The 20,123-nt window shown below is 37.9% G+C and overlaps 1 protein-coding gene across 1 annotated transcript; it reads right to left on the bottom strand.

Annotated features, from left to right (window-relative positions):
* Nucleotides 1-5,809: 5,809 nt before the first annotated feature.
* Nucleotides 5,810-19,335, bottom strand: SULT1B1 (sulfotransferase family 1B member 1). The gene is made up of 7 exons (XM_056111416.1): nt 19,094-19,335; nt 18,683-18,811; nt 17,858-17,955; nt 15,134-15,260; nt 11,516-11,610; nt 7,887-8,067; nt 5,810-6,363 (listed from the first exon to the last, which is right to left on the bottom strand). Exons 1-7 carry the CDS (start codon nt 19,239-19,241, stop codon nt 6,251-6,253), a joined length of 891 nt encoding a protein of 296 aa, XP_055967391.1. The 5' UTR covers nt 19,242-19,335; the 3' UTR covers nt 5,810-6,250.
* Between the last annotated feature and the right edge of the window lie 788 nt (nt 19,336-20,123).

The following is a 20,123-nucleotide window of genomic DNA, read 5'->3' as shown; positions in this document are numbered from 1 at the left end:
AAGGGAGGTTTATGTTGACAAAAAGAGAGTGGGACGCAGCTATTAGTAAAAGATAAGATATTTTTCAAGTGAAGACTTCCTTCAGGATTGAGATGTGAGCAATAGGGTTCTTGGTTTTTTTGTTTGTTTGTTTGTTTTGTTAATTTAAATTTTTGAGCCACACCTAGTGGTGCTCAGGAAACCAAATGGAGTCCTGAGGATCAAACCCAGGTCAGCTATGTGCAAGGCAAGTGCTCTACCTTGGCTTGACCCCTTAGAGCTATAGTTCTTACAACATAGATTACTGTGAGTAATCTGGTGAGTTGATCAAGTTGGTTTCAGATTGAATCACTAAGGAAGGTTAAAAATCCTATTAAGCCTGGCCAGAACCAGCATGAATGAGTTCATTTAGGGCCAGTTTTTTTTTTTTTCACTCAGGACCCACTTTCTATAAGTTTAACTACAAACACTAGATCAACTGAATAGGTCGACTCTTTTACTTATTTGGTTTTTGTGCCACACCTAGCAGTGGACAAGGTTTATGCTCAGGGATCAGTCCTGGAGGGTTTGGGGGCCATATGTTATGTTGGGGATTGAATACAGGTCAGCCAAGTCAAGGCAAGAGCCTTACTCTCTGTGCTATCTCTTCTGTGAAGAGGCCTACTTTAATTATATATGATTAGTATCCACTACCTCCACTACCCAAACGTCGCCAAGCTCCAGAATGCTTTCCAGCTGCAAAGCGCCTGCCCAACACATCATAAAACACTTAATACAAGATAACTGCACCATATTTGATTGGGTTCAAATATGTTTTGAATCATGGGAACACCTGCAAGGATGATTAGAGGCCTCCCTAAAAGACTCTATCCCTTTTATTGAGCCTGACAATCTACCGAGAGTGTCTTGCCTGCACGGCACAGCCTGGAAGCTATTCGTGGTGTATTCCAATATGCCAAAACAAGTAAACACAATGGGCCTCATTGCCCTGACCCTGAAAGAGCCACCAATATGGCAGTGTTAAGAAGGATGAGGAGGGAGAGGCTGATAAAATCTCAGGGCCGATCTAGGCTGCCAAAACGAAGGAGAAAATTACTGTCAGGACTTTCAATGCACATATGCTGGCATCTGATGTATCCATTGAGGACCTGATGGTGTAAGCATGACATCATTGGACTGACCGAGATGAGAAGGCATCAATCACATCATGCCATTTTCGACACTGGGGAAGATCTGTTCCTCGGAACATGCGATAAAAGAGGTGTCGGTGATGTTGGTGTCCTTGTCAACATGAACTTGGCCATAAACATTGATTTACACGAATGCCTAAAATCCCAAATCGGACAAATACACTTGAATAGATGTGGCTCACTGCCGGCAGTTTCTATCTTCATTGTCTGTGCACAACATCCAATTATGATGAAGGAGAAATTGAGAAGTTCTACATGGAGCTGGAGAAGTTCTATAAAGAAGACCACAACTTCTACAAGATTGTTATTGGTGATTTAATGCAAAGATAGGACTGATAAGATCAGTCGAAGAACTCCATATTGGGACCCATGATCTAGAATGGAACGAACACGGTGAGAGAGTGTCTGAATTCATCATGTTGACCAAGACCATCCATGGTAACTCATAATTCCAGAAGGCTGAAACTAAACATTGGACATGGGAGTCTCCTGGTGGACTGTTCCACAAAAAAATTGACCACATCATATTCAATTGATGGTCTTGCCTGACTGATGTTGCTGTTGTTCCAAAATTCCAAACAGGATTGGACCACCATTTCCTTAGTGCAAAATTCTACTTCACAGAGTGGGGAGAAAGGGCTTCAAAGTTTAAGAAGAGAACTTCTAGAAGGACCACCAACTGGGAGCTCTTTGGAACTATTGCGGGAACATGGGAAGATGCCGTCATTGACAACATTAACAAAGAATACGAGCGACTGGTTCAGCACCTCCATGATTGTGCAAAGAACGTTGAGAGAGAGAGATAGCCACAAAACAACAACAACAACAACAAAATGCCTGTCTTTGAAAACTCTCAAGCTCATTCACCAACGTGGCTTGGCACATTCCTCAGGCAACTGCAAGAAAAAGTCTGAGCTCGCAAAGCAGTGCAGAGAAGCGATAAATGAAGACCTCAAAGAGAGAAGAGCAGCACTGCTGGTAGATGTGGCAGAAGGTGGCAAAAGCATCGCAATGCCCACATGTCCTTCGCCAACTGCAAGACTAAAATGACTGCCCTCTGACGTCCTGATGTATCTATCACATCTTCCAGAAGAGCAATGGAAAAGATTATCCATGACTTCTACTCGGATCTCTTTGATAGCCACGTCCACCTGCTCACATATCAAATTCCACAGGATGGATATGTCATTCCCAGTGTTCTCCCTCCCAAAATCCAACACTCCCTTTCGTCAGTAAATAAGCTAAGAGCACCCAGCCCAGACAAGGTCAGACACGGACACCTGAAGAATCTGCCATCAATACTCATCAATACACTGGTTCAACTCTTCACATGATACCTGTCTGAATGCAAGGTTCCGTCCAAATGGAAAACCAGCAGGACTGTACTACTGTACAAGAAGGGAGAAATCCACGACATTGGCAACTATCACCCAATCTGCCTGTTGTCTGTCGTCTACAAGCTGTTCACTTGAGTTGTCCTGGATAGGATTGGCAGAACTCTAGATGAATGAAACCCATGCAAGCAAGCTGGTTTTCAAAAAGGATTCAGCATGATAAACCATATCCACACGATAACCAAGCTCATTGAGGATTCTCGGGAGTTCAAGATGCCGCTCTGTCTAACGTTCATTGATTTAAAGCAGGTCCTTGATTCTATTGAGACTGAAGTGGTCATCGAGGCCCTAGTCAAACAGGGCGTTCAAATTCAATACATCAGGATTCTTCGTGAACTGTATTGCATATTCACTACCAGGATCTCACCATTCTACAGGGAGGTGATCATTGACATCAAAACAGGGTGATAACTTTTCACTGAAACTTTCAGTGCTACCCTTGAGAAAGTCATGTGACGACTGGAATGGGAAGGAATGGGAGTGAAGATAGATGGTCGGCAACTACACCACCTCTGCTTCACTGATGACATCATTCTAATAACACCAAGCGTTAGCCAAGTGGCACAAATGCTGCCCGACTGAGTGTGGAAATGTTAGACTCCAGCTGAATATTACAAAGGCAATATTTATGAGAAATGGTCTTGTTCCTGATGTTCCATTTGCTCTCAATGGGACAAACATTTCTGAATGCAACAGTTATGTGTACCTAAGTCGAGAAGTCAACATGATGAATGACCTGGCACCTGAGATGTACAGGAGGAAGAGAGAGGCTTGGGACACCTTCAAGAGCATCAAAGAAATAGCTAAGAGGACGAAGAACTTCCGACTCTGGGCACATCTCTTCGATTCCACTGTTGTTCCTGCATTAACATACACCTCAGAGACCTGAGCCCTATGAAAACTGGATGAGAATGCTATTCGGGTTTCTCAAAGAGGAATCGAAAGAGCTATGCTTGAAGTATCACATTTCACTCAAATTAGAGAAAGAATTCAGAGTTCCAACCTTCATCGATGGTCAAGAATCAGGGACACTGTCTCATTTGCCAAGGCATAGAAAATCAGATGGGTTGGACACGTAATGAGATTTGGAGACGACTGCTGGACTAGAGCCATTACCAACTGGATTTCACGGGACATCAAAAGATCGCTTGGCCGCCCACCTATGAGATGGTCAGACTTCTTCGTCAAGACCCTGAAGCTGTTCATGTTCCTATAATGAGCATACGCCATTGGGCTACATTAACACACGACAGGGATGAATGGAGTTGTTAGTGGCGCCCGTTCGAACAAATCAATGAGTAACAGGATGTCAAGTGATCAAGTGAATTAGTATCTCATTCGAACGGCAAAGCCTGGCAAGCTACCTGTGTTGTATTCGATATGCCAAGCACAGTATCAACAAGTCTCACGATGGAGACGTTGCTGGACCTGCTCGAGCAAATCGATGAACAATGGGAGGACAGTGCTACCGTGCTACAGTCAATAACTGGTGACCTCCCAGAGAAAATATCACTGAGCTTCTTTGGTTCAACTGGTGAATTCCAGTAAACTTCCAATTAATTATTTGCTGTAGGAAGAATGAAGATGTGTTAGATTTTTCATTACGTTATGGGTGACCATAGACCTGGAATAAGTAAATGCTTGGCCTCTTGAAGGAGTGTCTTTCTGTGATGACGGCAGAGGCAAACTGCAGAGCTTTGGAGATAGCATGCAGGGAAACCTTTGCATTGTGCCAACTTTGTTTCCTTGCCTCTGAGCATTCTTGAAGACTGTGGAATCATGGCAGAATTAACTCGGATGCTTTTAATGAACCCAGAGAGCCCAGGGATGCTGAGAGGCTGCTGACCCCAGAGAAAGATGGAGGAAACTGTCTCAACAGCACTAAAAACACTCTCCATGTGACTACATGCTCAATGAGATCCTGGAAATGTGAGCATTATTTTAGCATCTGACTGTTGGAGGCAAGTGATGTTCAATGTTATCCCCAAGACTGTGTGTGGTGGAATAAATGTCAGATCCTTCCTCAGATCCTTTAATGTCTAATCTCTTTGTGCTGCTCAGCTACTGGACCCAGAGCCTTAGATCAGTTGTTCACAAGTGAACAACTAGTCTTATGTCTGTATTTCTTGTTACAGAAAATGTTAGTTGTAATAACACACCTTAAATTATCCTAAGAAGGCAAAATCATCATAAACACAAAACAAAAAAAAAACAGTGCTCAGGCAGAAAATCAGAATCTCTCATAAAATTAGGAAAATTTTCAGTGAAATATTCACAATATCACTGTATCACTGTCATCCCATTGTTCTTCGATTTGCTTAAGCGAGTCCCAGTAATGTCTCCATTCAGCCCTGTCGCATGTTAGTGTAGCCCAATGGTGTATTGGGAGCTCTTTCAGGGTCAGGGGAATGAGGCCCGTCACTGTTGCTGTTTTTTGGCATATTGAGTATGCCACGGGTAGCTTGCTAGGCTCTGCTGTGCGGGCAAGATACTCTTGGTAGCTTGCCAGGCTCTCAGTGAAATATTATCAACGTAAATCCAACATTGTGTAAAATGCATTATGTGCTATGGACAAATAGTATCATCACTGCAATTCAAAATTGAACCACATTTCAAAAATCAATGTAATTGTTGTGATTGCAGTTGGAAGTGTGCTCCACCAAGAATTTAGGCCTCAATTCCTCAATTCCATCTCAAATAAGGTCCAGCGTAGACTTCAAATTATGTTTGAACCTGACTCCTGACTATTTCAAGTGTTGCATGTGATTTAGGTGATGTAAGGAGCAAGGAAGGTGCCTTGAGAAAGAGGGTTTTCTGTCTCTTGCTCCACGCATCTCAGTCACGTAGGGAAGTCCTTGGGATGGTTTTGAATGCTAAAATCCACTGCATTTGCCTACGCAGCATGGAAACTAGCATGCCACTGGCCCTACAAGAGAGTTTTTTAGCTGTGCCTGAAATCCATTTAATCTGTAGAGAGTGTGAACTGCTTACCATCATCCAAGTTATTGGGCCCTGTGGACTTAAGCTGAATTGAAGAATTGTTCTGTGCAAGAAAAGAAAGTTTACTCCTAAATGCTGCCCAGGTTTTCTAAGAATATCACCATAATTTGAAGAAATAATTTCAGGAGGAGACAAATACTGAAGTGCAATAGTTTTATTTAGAGAAATCTGAGGGAAGAGAATGGTGTGTGTGTGTGTGTGTGTGTGTGTGTGTGTGTGTGTGTGTGTGGCGGGGCGGGGGGAGTTGGAGGTATTCTGGGCTTCTTTAGAGGTGAAAAAGATGAGTGTACATTTCTCATGTCTAGTCAGGAGCTAATCTCTAAGGTGGTGAATGTGCCTTTCATGCTCTTACAAAGTGGTTTTTTTTTATAATATAGCTTTACCCAAACTGTCTCTGTCTAAATAAGACTCTGTTGATAGGATGTTGTTAAGGAGGAAGGGTATGAGTTCCTTTGGCACTTTCATGTTGTTTTCATGAAATTTTACATTATTAAAAAATATTTAGTTACAGAGATTTATTTTCAAAAATGAAAACTATGGAAAGTAAAAATTGTTTCATTAATGGTACTAAAATATAGACTTTGAAACACATTTTCAGATTCATTAAACTATTTGGCAACCTAGAGCAGTCAGAACTATCCTTCTTTAAAATATTATTGGTTGTTCTTCATTTGTGACTAGGACTCTCTAAATCTCTGTGCGGAACTGAAGTGTAGTTTCAGACATTTCCTTCTTATAAATAATATCAAATTTTTCATTTTGAGCCACTGTGAAGAAATTCTTCCAGTCACCTGAAATCCCTAAAAATAAAAAAATAAGAAATATATGAAAAAATGAATTATTTTATTTTTGATTTTGGCCACACCCTATAGTGCTTAGGACTTACTCCTGTCTCTGCATTTAGGTATCTCTTCTGACCAGACTCGTGGGACCATTTATGTGGTGCTGGGTGACCGTATAGTTGCTGAGGATTAAACCTAGATTGACTGTGTGCAAGAAAAATACTCTAACTGTCACAGTAACCCAAGCTATAAAAAATATTGAATTTTTTAATGTAATAATTTTTCCATTTATTATTAAAACATTTTTACACAAATCATATACAAGAAACTTTAACATACAAAATTTTCTTCAGTTTAAAGTTCTGTTTCATCAGTGATTCTCCACTGTATTAATTCTAAGTTAAATTTAGATTCTGTATTTCCTATGATTCAGATTGTAATAGTTAAGTGCAAACATTTTATATATGATAAAAACAAATCCTTTATCTTGGTGAATCATTCTTAAAATGTTCATTGATTTTTAAATAAGGCAGAACACTTATTTAGGTGCTGGATCTCGCACTGGGGATAAAATACATCCTACCACTGAGCATTATCCCCAGTTTCAATATTGTGTCCTTAAACATGACAGTACTCTATTGGGTGATATATATCACTAGGGAAAAAAGAAAACCAATGCTGTCTTATACAAATATTGAAAATGTAGAAATAAAAACTTGAAATGTCTGGTAATTGAAAAAACACACTTCTGGGTGGAGAAGGCAGATCAGATAGAGACGGGAGTAAAGGGTGTTAGGAGGATCCTCTCCGGATGAGAGATGCATGCTGAAAGTACACTATAGACCAGACATGATTGCCAGTCAATGACTCTTTTGCAAACCACAGCACCCAAAAGGAGAGAGATAGCAAAAGAGAATGCCCTGCCACAGGGGTGAGGTGGGATAGGGGGTGTGGGTTTGGGAGAGATGCTGGGAGCATTGGAGGTGGAGAATAGGCACTGGTAGAGGGAAGGGTACTCTATCATTGTATAACTGATACCCAAACACAAAATTTGTAAGTCTACAACTGTACCTCATGGTGTTTCAACTAATAAAAATTAAAAAGAAAAATAAAAGAAAAAACACACTTCTCTCATATCATAGATTGGATAAATATGCATCAAATATGTTACTCAGATAAAAGTTTTCATACATTATTCCACTTAATAATTTCTAATTCAATTAAGAAACTTCTATGATAGGTAGTTTTAATGTCTTACTTTGAAGATGAATAAAGAAATTGGCAGAGATAACAATAAAAATAGTAATTCAGGTAGTTTAAAAGACAGCTAAATAGGAAATTTAACCTGGAGCTTGAGAGATAATACAGCAGATAGGGTGCTTGTCTTGCAATGCAACAGACCCTAGTTTAATTTCCTTCATTCCTTGTGGTCCCTTGAGCACCTCCTGAATGCCGAGCTGGGAGTTACACCTGAGCATCTCAGGGTGTGGCCAGAAAAACAAAAAAGAAAAAAAAATGAAACAACTCATCAAAATATTTACCTTTACGCATGAAAGAGGATTTACTATGGTCCATCACAGTGCTTGGCAGATGTGTATAATTTACCAGTGGATTGTCCTTCATCTTTTCAAATGAAGTATGATGAATGATCTTATCCAAGATTTCATCATTCAAGTTCTTCTCTAGAAATCTAACAATCTTTTCAATTTCCTTCTTTGGATTCTAGCAGTAAATAGACATGCCCCCAGATTGTGAAAAAGTAAATTATTAATATAATATGAAAAAATATAAACATTCATAACATTTTGTTGTATTACTTTTTATTCCTTTTGTTTAGTTATGAGTTTTGAGTTTGCATTTCCTGTTTACACATTAATTGGTCATAAAAGATAAAAACAATGTGTACTTATCAAAATGAGTATTGTAATTTTTGTAATTTTAGTTTATATTCAAAGTACAAGAAAATTATTTGAAATGCATCATTCTATTTAGAAAAATCACAAATCTTTTAAGTTTAATTTGTGATCCGATTTAGACAAGTTCAAGTATATTTTCACAAAATACAAGTATGGATTTCATTTATCTTGGATATAATTAATAAGAAATAACTCTAGTGATGGCACAAAGGCATCAAGGTCAATTTTGTTTCCTGGAGGGAATAACATTTAATGTTTCTTTTGACTTTGTGTCTGTGTGCACACGGACACATGCATATGGTTAGGTAAGGCGATCCCACTGGTGGGGATGAGGAATGTCTGTCTTAGGTGCATAGGCAAGTTGAAAGCATGATTTGTCAATGATTCAGGTGTTTGCACAATAATTTGGACATTACTGAAGTATTAATGATGATGATAGCCTATAGACCAATAGAAGTAACACAGGCACTGCTGGTTCTTACTGAACATATTCCTCTAATAAATATCTCTTTCTATTGGTTTTATTGACTTATCTAGATACTCATAAACCAGATGTATGTTATTAGAATTCTCTTTAAATTTTATTCTTGATAAATAATTATTTTTATTATTATTTTATTAGTCTAGTTCTCCCTCTCGGAAAACCTGGTAAGCTACTGAGAGTATCCTGCCTGCACGGCAGAGCCTGGCAAGCTCCATATGGCATAATCGATGTGCCAAAAACAGTAACAATAATGGATCTCATTCCCCTGACCCTGAAAGAGCCTCCATTGTGGCCCCATTGGGAAGGATGAGTAAAGAGAGGCTGCTAAAATCTCAGGGCCAGGACGAATGGAGACGTTACTGGTGCCCACTTGAGCAAACTGATGAACAACAGGATGACAGTGATGACAGAGTTGCAGAGATGATTATTTTATTAAAATTTTCTTAAATGACAGTGTGACAGAAATGACAGTCTATGTGATGCTCATAATAAATTAAAGTGGGATTTAAAATATCCAGATACGTTTACAGCGATTGATTCGACCAGAATTTAAGTAAATAAGAGTTGATTGAAAGGAGGTATTATGGTTCATTAAGGAACTAATTAGCTTCTAGAGTGTCACATGGGAGCACAGCATGATATATGGCAGGTTTTTAATGCCAGGCCAACATTTTTTCCCATTCTACTGAGATGAGATTATATCCCAAAGCTAAAATTTCTCTTTTCCTAAATATGAGTGGTTTTGATTTAAGGCCAGGAAGTGAATACAATTATTTGGCACAGAGGATGGATGTATTTGCTTTCTTAAGAGAATTTGTAACTTAACTCTGAATTACCAAACACTAGCTAAAATGTAGTTTATACAACTGCTTTGTTTTGCAGATTTGTATTATCAGCAAATTGGCATTAATTGTCTCAAATTCTGGATAAAGAGGTAAAAGTAAGGATTAGCCCAGCTTCTCTATGGGAGGTAAGTAACTGTGATGGAAAGCAGAACAGAACAGAAAAATCTAGTTTTTGATAAGATAGAAGAAATGTCTGGAGAATTTCTCAGAAATAATCACAACAAGAAATACATTTTTCATGTGATATGATATATATTATACAACTTAAATTTGAGGTCATGATTCATTAAAGCAACCAATTGTTCAACAATATGAATCAACATTTACCACAGGACAGATTCACAGACATACCCTGTGATGTTGCTCATTTCCAGTTTAGAGTACTGTCCTGACTGATGTGTTTAGGGTTTTTTGAAATCTGAAGCAGATTCACTTACCACATAGTAGCTACTTATAAAAAAAATCAAACAAAAAGAATTCCTATTTTTGTGGTAAGCACTAACTTTAAGTACCAGGGGTGTCAGTTCTAGGATAATAATCTACATTCTATCATAATCTGAAAATCTTCATTCACTTATCAAGGTTCTTCTTATTAGAGTAACATTTTATACATTTTCATATTTATGTATGTGGGAGGGAAAGGCAAGAAGAGAATGGGGGTGGAGCCTGATCAATTTAAGTAAAATGCACCAAAATACCGAGTCAGAATATTATGATAGTATGGGCTGAAGCGATAGCACAGTGGGTAGGGCACTTGCCTTGCACTCAGTGAACCCGGCGACCTGGGTTTGATCCTCCGCCCCTCTTGGAGAGCCTGGCAAGCTACCCGTGACACATTCTATATGACAGACACATTAACAACAAGTCTCACAATGTTACTGGGCCCACGCAAGCAAATCATGAACAATGGGAGGAGAGTGCTACAGTGCTACAGTGTGAAATATACCCCATAAGGAGACTAGATGAATATCTATATTTGCCTAAATTTGGAGAAAGCTAATAAGAATAGAAAAAAAGGAAATGCATTTGAAAGAAGCAGTAGAAAGGGTATAAGAATCAATAGGATGTTCAGAATATAAGAGAGGAAATCAATGAAAACAATTTGCTGAAAACAATTTGCTTTGAAACTTTTGAAACTGAACAGATAAATCATGTGATTAATGAAGAGTGGATCAAAGTTTACATCCTACAATTGTAGGAGTATTAATTTAATTTTGAAAATGTTAAATGCGAAGTTAATTTTAATTGCAAACATAAAATTGATTCAGGTTTGTGCACAAATAAAGTTTTATGAATGTTATTAGCACCTGCAAAATTTTGTCAACAGTAGACATGAAATTCATGATCAAAATATAGCAAATTACTGAACACTGATTGTGGTAGCACTGCACTGTAGCACCGTCCTTCTATTGTTCATCAATTTGCTCGAATGGGCCCAGTAACGTCTCCATTGTGAGATCTATTGTTACTGTGTTTGGCATATTGAATACGTCACGGGTAGCTTGCCAGGCTTTGCCACGCGGGTGAGATACTCTTGGTAGCTTGCAGGGCTCTCTGAGAGGGGTGGAGGGATCAAACCCAGGTTGGCTTGGCCAGCCGCATGCAAGGCAAACGCCCTACCACTATGCTGTTGCTCAAATAAGGGAGCAATAATGAAGCAAATGGAAGTCAGGGTTAGGATCTCAAAAGGAAAGTATGGTCAAGTGGCCAAAGTATAGCATAAAGTTGAAAGGATAATGAAATAAGATTGCCATTAATTATATAATCAGAAAATTATGAATTATCTTAGCAATATTTGCACAATCTGGTAAGGTTTCTAGATAAATAAATCTGGGTTCTACAGATGAGGTTGAATAACAAACATCAAACATTTTGCTACAAAAGAAAGAGACAGAGTTAGTCAGATACAATTTGTTCCATTTTACCTCTTTCATATCTTCATAGAATAAGAAAAGTATTGGATGCTCTTCTTTTTTTTTCCACCAGCTCTTAACATGATTAAACCAGGAACCATAAGCCACTGAAACCAGAAAAATGGTATTTTTGACAAGTATTTATCAAATTAGATATTTATTTGTATTATAATAAATCAAATTATAAAACATTTTGTGAAATTTAACAAATTAAATAAGGTTACTATTTTAAAAATAATTAGGTGATTTGAACACAATTAAAAATATATAAAATACAAATTGTATTATAAATAAAAATGCATTAATCTACTGTAGGTAACACTAATCTCACATGGAAGGAAACCTTTCTTTTACAAAGTTTATAAATGAAATATTTATGCAAATAATGTAAATATATGTGTATCATATTGAATGATTTTGACAAGTATTTGTACTATAAGCAGAAACTAATAATGTATTTGTAACATGGAAAAAAGTTCAAAATTATTTTTGTTAATCCAATGAATGACAATAGGTTTATCCATTAATAAAATATATTTGCAATCACGATCACGATCATCCTGTTGTTCGTTGATTTTCTCGAGCAGGCACCAGTAACGTCTCCTTCTTCCTAGCCCTGAGATTTTAAAAGAGCAATTTCAATGCTCTTTCAGGATTACGAGAATGAGACCCATCATTGTTACTGGTATTTGGCATATTGAGTACAACATGGGAAGTTTGCCAGACTCTATCGTGCAATATTATTTGCAATGATTTTAAAAATTCTATTTGAATTATGTATATCACATGCTTTTCCCAACTTCTGCCGCATCTACCAGCACTGCTGCTCTCCTGTTTTTGAGGTCATCCTTGATGGTTTTTCTGCATTGTTTTGCCAGCTCGGAGGTTCGCTTGTGGTTGCCTGAGGCATGTGCCAAGCCACGTTGGCAAATAAGTTCGAGTGTTCGAAGAAAGGCAGTTTTTTTGTGGTTATCGCTCTCTTGGCATTCTTTGCACAATCATGGAGGTGCTGAATCATTCGAACGTATTCCTCATCAATGTTGTCAACGACGGCTTCTTCCCATGTTGCCGCAACAGAGCCAAAGAGCTCCCAGTTGGTGATCGTTCTGGAGTCCTCTTCTTAAACTTTGCATTCTTTTCTCCTCATTCTGTGAGGTAGAATTTTGCATGAAGGAGATGGTGGTCTGATCCAGTTTGGAATTTTGGGATAACAGCAACATCGGTTAGGCAAAACCGCCCACTGAATATGATGTGGTCTACTTCATTGTGGAACCGTCCATCGGGAGACTCCCATGTCCAACGTTTAGATTCAGTCTTTTGGAACTGTGAGTTACCATGGAAGGTCTTGGTTGACATGATGAACTCAGACAGTCTGTCACCCTGTTCGTTCCATTCTAGGCCATGGGTCCCGATGTGGAGTTCATCGGCTGATCTTCTTGGTCCTATCTTTGCATTAAAATCACCGACAATGATCTTGTAGAAGGTGTGATCTTCTTTATATAACTTCTCCAGCTCCATGTAGAACTTCTCAATTTCTCTTTCACCATAACTGGATGTTGGTGCATAGACAACAAAGACAAAAACTGCCGGTAGTGAGTCACATCTATTCAAGTGTAATCATCTGATTCGGATTCGGGTTGTTAGGCATTCGAATGAATCAATGTTCATGGCTAAGTTTGTGTTGACAAGGCTACCGACACCACCGACGGCAGAAGCTGGGAAAAGCATTCGTAATGCCCGCCTGTCCTTCACCAACTACAAGACCAAGATAACTGCCCTTCGACATCATGATGGATCTATCACATCTTCCAGAAGGGCAATGGAGAAGATTATTCATGACTTCTACTCAGATCTCTTTAATAGCCATGTCCACTTGCCCACATACCACATTCCACATGATGGATATGTCGTTCCCAATGTTCTCCCTTCCGAAATCCAACATGCCATCTCGTCGGTAAAGAAACAAAGAGCACCTGGCCCAGACAAGATCAGACCTGAACACCTGAAGAACTTACCATCAGTACTCATCAATACACTGGCTCAACTCTTCACACACTACCTGTCTGCATGCAAGGTTCCATCCCAATGGAAAACCAGCAGGACTGTACTACTATACAAGAAGGGAGACATCCACGACATTGGCAACTATTGCCCAATCTGCCTATTGTCTGTCATCTACAAACTGTTCACTAGAGTCATCCTGAATAGGATTAGCAGAACACTAGATGAAGGACAACCATGTGAACAAGCCAGATTCCGCAAAGGATTCAGTACCATCGACCATATCCACACGATTTCTAAGCTCATTGAGGTTTCTCAGAAGTTCAAGATGCCGCTCTGTCTAACGTTCATTGATTTAAAGAAGGCCTTCGATTCTGTTGGGACAGAAGCAGTCATGGAAGCCCTAGCCAATCAGGGCGTACAAACTCAGTACATCAGGTTCCTTCATGAGCTCTATTGCAGATTCACTACCAGGATCTCACCATTCTACAAAGAAGTAATCATCCATGTCAAGAGAGGGGTTTGGCAGGGTGATACCATTTCACCAAAACTCTTCAGTACCACCCTCGAGAACATCATGCAACGACTGGAATGGGAAAGCATGGGAGTGAAGATAGATGGTCGGCAACTACACCACCTCTGCTTTACTGATGACATCGTTCTAATAACACCAAACATCAGCCAAGCAGCACAAATGCTGAACGACTTTGACCGTGAATGTGGAAAGGTCGGACTACAGCTGAATCTTATGAAGACAATGTTTATGAGAAACAGCCTTGTTTCTGACGCTCCATTCGCTCTCAACGGAACCACCATCTCCGAATGCAACAGTTATATATACCTAGGTCGAGAAATCAACATGATGAATGACCTGGCACCTGAGTTGCTCAGGAGGAAGAGAGCGGCTTGGAATGCCTTCAAGAGCGTTGAAGAAATAACTAAGAGGACAAAGAACCTCCAGCTACGAGCACATCTCTTCGATTCCACTGTTCTTCCTGCATTAACATATGCCTCAGAGACCTGGGCCCTACGAAAACAGGATGAGAACGCTATTCGGGTCTCTCAAAGAGGAATCGAAAGAGCTATGCTTGGAATATCATGATTCACTCAAATGAGAGATAGAATCCGGAGTTCTGATCTTCGTCAACACTCAGGAATCAGGGACGCTGTCTCATTTGCCAAGGCATCAAAAATCAGATGGGCTGGACATGTAATGAGGTTTACAGACAACCGCTGGACTAGAGCCATTACTGATTGGATTCCACAGGACATGAAAAGATCACGTGGACGCCCACCTACAAGATGGTCAGACTTCTTTGTCAAGACCCTAAATGATCAATTTGAGGCTTTGCATGTTCCTAGAATGAACAGATACCATTGGGCCACGCTAGCACGCAACAGGGATGAATGGAGACGTTACTTGCACCTGCTCAAGTAAATAGATGAATAACGGGGATTAAGTGATTAAGTGATAAGTGATACTCACATGATGTTTTTATATATTTCAATTGAATGTGATCTTGTCACTGAATTAAAACACATTTTTAGAAATGAAAAATAATACTGATAATTATATACATTATTGTTAAGAATAAAGATACTTATTAATTTTAGAACAAGGACTCCTACCATTTCCAGTCATGAACTTCTCCAGATACTCCCCCCAGGTTCCAGGAAAGGGTTCTAAATTATTCATTAAGTCAAAATGGTAAAATGATACTGCAACATCCTTGGCGTTTCGAGCCAAATATATCATCTGAAGGGGGAGAATGAAGACAAACAAATGGAAGGTATTCAAATTTAGAAAATAAAATAATTCGTAAGCAAGTTACAAAATATGTGTAGCAATCAAACTAAGCACTGTAGCACTGTCCTTCCATTGTTCATCGATTTCCTCGAGTGGGCACCAGTAACTTCTCCATCATGAGACTTGTTACTGATTTTGGCATATCGAATACGCCCAAGGTAGCTTTCCGGGCTCTCCGAGAGGGAGGGAGGAATTGAACCCGAGTCGGTCACGGGCAAGGCAAACTCCCTACCCATTATTTTATCACTCTGAAAATCATACACTCTGTGGTGATCCCAAAGAATTAGTGTTGCTGCTCAGATCTCGCTATTCATGTGTGACAATGCTAGGCATCAAACTCGAAGCTTCAACTCAAGTAACCTTCAACTCAAGTGTGTAGAGACTACTCCTGCGTCATACTCAGCCTTTTCAAACACTGTCAATTTAGTTAAATTACCATTTTACTTATTATTTTTTTAAGTCAAGGTTTTTGTTTCTTTTCAGTCAAGTTTTTTTCTGTGATTTAGTTTGACTGACTGACTGACCCTTCTTATCAAGAAAGGATGAGAAAGGTAGATGGAGAGAGAGAGAAAGGAGAGAGAGATAAAGAGAGTGGGAGGGAGAGAGAGAAGAAATAGGGATGGAGGGAGAGATAGAGAAAACACAAAGTCGGGAAAAGTGGAAACAGAGTTTCACAACAAATGCTATAGTTATTAAAAGAGAAATAACAGTATGAAAAATGCTCAATATCGTATTTTTTAAAAATGAAAATAAAAACAAGAACCACTGCATTCTCATTTAAATGACAAATTTGGGACATTTGTTATTTAGTTATTTGGGGGCCATATCCACTGGTGCCTCACGCAAGACAACTACCCAAACCCTTTGTGCTATCTCTCCCTCCCCAGAAACAAGAGTAGAACTTTGACAATACCAAATGTTACTGAAGAAATAGATCCATTGAAACTCTCATTTTCTGTGGTGGGTTTATAAAAAGATAGTCACTTTGAAATGGTCATGTTGGAAGAGTTCATCTCTTACTCTCAAATCTAAGAATATTCTTGCTAAGTCTCATTATTCGCATATAAAACATACATGGAAATATAATACTATCAGACTTGGCAGAGAAATTATGAGAAAACAGAATAAAGACAGGAGGCATTGTATTTTCTGAATTGAAAAGTACTATTAGCTATAGTAACAAAAGCTGTGTAATACTGAAATAAAGACTACTCAGACGATTGAAGCAAAATTGAGAGTTTAGAGGCAAGGATCCAGGTATATGTACAGTTAATTTAAGGTAAATGGGCTAGGTTAATTATGTAGAACAAGGAAAGTTTCTTCAATAAATGATACTGTAACAAATGATTATCCCTATGGCAAGAAGAAAAACTGAAAAAAATCACCCCTGTCTCAATCATACACTGAGGTTAATTTCAAAATGGATTAAATACTTTGATATCAGATCTTTTCTCATAAAGTACAGCGAGAAAAACAGAAAAATCAGCCAAAATGTTGACCTCAGAGGAACTAATAAATGGCCTCTTGATGATGAGTTTGGTATAGAAGAATGGTAAGCTAATATTATAGTATTAATGCTATTATAAAACATGCTATTTCAAATATATATTTAAGGGATCCCTATATATGTATGCATATATATGTGCGCGCGCGCACACACACACACACACACACACACACACACACACACACACGGGCTGGAGTGATAGCGCAGCTGGCAGGGAGTTTGCTTTACATACAGCGACCCCGGTTCGATTCCTCCCTCCCTCTCGGTGAGCCCGGCAAGGTACCTTGGGCATATTCAATATGCCAAAAACGTAACAAGTCTCACAATGGAGAAGTTACTGGTGCCCACTCTAGGAAATCGATGAAAAATGGGAGGACAGTGCTGCAGTGCTACACACACACACACACACACACACACACACATGACGCACACATATATGTGTATATATAATATATACATATATACACACACACAGATTGTGAAATTATTTCTCAAGTCAGAGGGCAACAGGGAACAACTTAAATGTGTGCTACCAAATTAAAGAATTGAGTCTGAAAAGTTTATATATTATAAGGTTTCAATTACAAAAGATTTTGAAAATGCAGAACTATGAATATAGTAAAATGATCATGTTTTTTAGGGGAGAAGGGGAAAGAAGAATTAATAGGTGGTAGAAAAATTATTAAACCACTCTACGGAACTATAATGATGTGAATATATTAAACATTTTGAACTCTAGAAACATGCTCATTTAAGCATGTTAAGTAAACTTTCATGTAAATTATGGATTTGGGATGTTAATGAGTAGCAATGTAGCACTGTAGCACTGTACTCCCATTGTTCATCAATTTGCTCTAGTGGGCCCACTAACATCTCCATTGTGAGAGTTGTTGTTACTGTGTTTGGCATATTGAATATGTCACGGGTAGCTTGCCAGGCATGGTAGCAAATAAATAAAATATTTGGGCCATAACTTACAAGGTGAGTTATTAAAGGAATGAAGTGACTTTTAAAGAATGCCTTTCAGAACAGAATGTACCTTGCAGTTGTTCTCCCAGAAAGATTTAGGAAGAAGATCAGTTGGTAGATGCGTTTTCACAACACGAGGTGATGGGTTCTTCTTTAACTGTTCTATACCTGAGAATTTGTAATTTGGTATGTAAAAGTATTATAATTTTCCAATTTTCTCAACCAAAATGTCAAGACATTTTTGTAAAATAAATAATGCTGATTAATTTTGAACAAGTCATAGACATGACTGTTCTAAAAAGGCAATGTCATATAAAAATAAGGCATATATTTTGAGATTGAATTCCTTGGATTAAAATACCAAGTCTATATTAAACTCATTAAAAAATATTTAAAACTATTCCAATCTTTATACCTCATTTTCTCTACTTCCAAAATGAGGATTCGTGAGCAATAGTTTTGTCATATCTGCTTAGGAAATGTAATTAACAAATACATTTTCTGTATGTCCAAGTTATACTGGTAAGTATAATTGTAATATTTTTATTGTTTTGTACCAAAATTATTGATATTCTTACTGTAGCATATGTTATTAACCTATATTTTCATCTTTTGTAGTGCTTTTATGTAAAGATACATAAATTATAAATGAAGGCACAATAAACTAAATGCAGTTTCTCTGTATTCCTTCATTGTTTTGCTTACACAAATTTGGATCCTATTTTACTAAATCTACTTCATTTCCACTGAATGCAAATCACAAATGTAATAACTGATGTCATGTGAATTAATGTTACTTATTTCATTATGCTATTATGTTAAATTTAAATATATTAAATATATTTTTATATAAGCTATATTACAAAATTGTAATTCACAGTTAAGTTATTATTACCTGATGTTCTTAATCCAGGGAGGGACATTTCCAACATTGGAACTTTAGCAGTGATGAAATCTCGCTTAGATTTTTCAACATCACCATCGTTTAGAACCATGTCCACAATTTCGCTAACCCAAGTGGTACCTGTGACAAAAGGCAAAATTGTTTGTAATCATCACCCAAATATCAAGGAAATGTACTTGATGGAAATCTTTCATCTTAATATATTCAATTACAAACCAAATTCTGCAATTTTGCTCTGTATATCAAATGCACCAAAGGCCAATTTTAACACACTTGAAATATTTGTCTATGCAAAGAGAAATATTTACTTTCTTTAACATGATTTTTGATTTATAGGTAAGTTGGTTTTCAGGAAACAGAGATTAAAATCATATATAAAATTTGATGGCTCATAAAACTTACCTGATTTGGGATATGTGACAATTACGATGTCATCTGGCCTGCTCTGGAACTGTTCAACATTCTCCCAATTGTCCACAAAAGCATAAATCATAGGATAACCATGGACCATCTTCAGGTCTTTTCTTATGAAATCATTTGAGGATGACATTTTTGTACCAAATTGTAGAAATACTAACTACAACATTTATTAACAACGAAATAAAAAAGAAATATATAACCAAGATCAGAGACAGAAGAGCTAATGTTATTCTTAAGACAGCTTAAGTTGATTCCAGGAAGAATTGACCTTTAATACACTGAGCAAACAGGTCTAAATACACAGGGTAGTTTGCTAGTGTAAAGTTGTAGATTACAAGAACAGCAACTGACTTAGTGACAAACAGAACAAAGGTCTTTAGTTGAAATTTGAACAAATTGAATTTGCATATCTTACTTTAAAACGCCTATCACAGAACAGAAGTATTTGAATTTAAGACAAAATAAATCTACCATTCATCATTATAGTTCCATTATACCTCATTTTTCTTTTTAGGAAATCTATCATCTTTCCAACGTTTGTTCTTGTACATACGTGTACATACATTGTTTTCTCAGTTACTTTCTAAGATTATAGTTTTCAATGTCACTGGCTTTAACAACTGAACTATGAAGCTATTTTAAGTGTTACTTTAACTTGGCATGTGTGTGCTTCAGCAGTACTAAATTTCTTGGAAAGAGCCACTTTCCAAGAGAAAAATAACTTGCATGTTTCACTAATCATTTAGTAATATTTTAAAATATTTTTCCTTATTAGTGCTCCATTTTGAGATCACATTTGTTATACATTTAACTCACTAGCCTTTTCTTCTGAAATGTGTTTTTAATCCCATTCAGTTTATTTTTTGTTTGTTTTTTGTTTTGGCCTATACCCTGTGATGCTGAGGGCTTTCTCCTGGCTCTGAGCTCAGGGATTCCTCCTGGTCGTACTAAGAGGACCTTCCATATGTGGTCAGAACCTGTGTGGATCAAGCACAAAGGAAGAGCCCTAAAC

This window comes from Sorex fumeus, unplaced genomic scaffold (assembly GCF_029834395.1).
Source record: "Sorex fumeus unplaced genomic scaffold, SorFum_2.1 ptg000013l, whole genome shotgun sequence".
NCBI classification, from domain to species: Eukaryota; Metazoa; Chordata; class Mammalia; order Eulipotyphla; family Soricidae; genus Sorex; species Sorex fumeus.
Note: the sequence above shows the minus strand (reverse complement) of the source record. Positions and strands in the feature narration are given on the sequence as shown.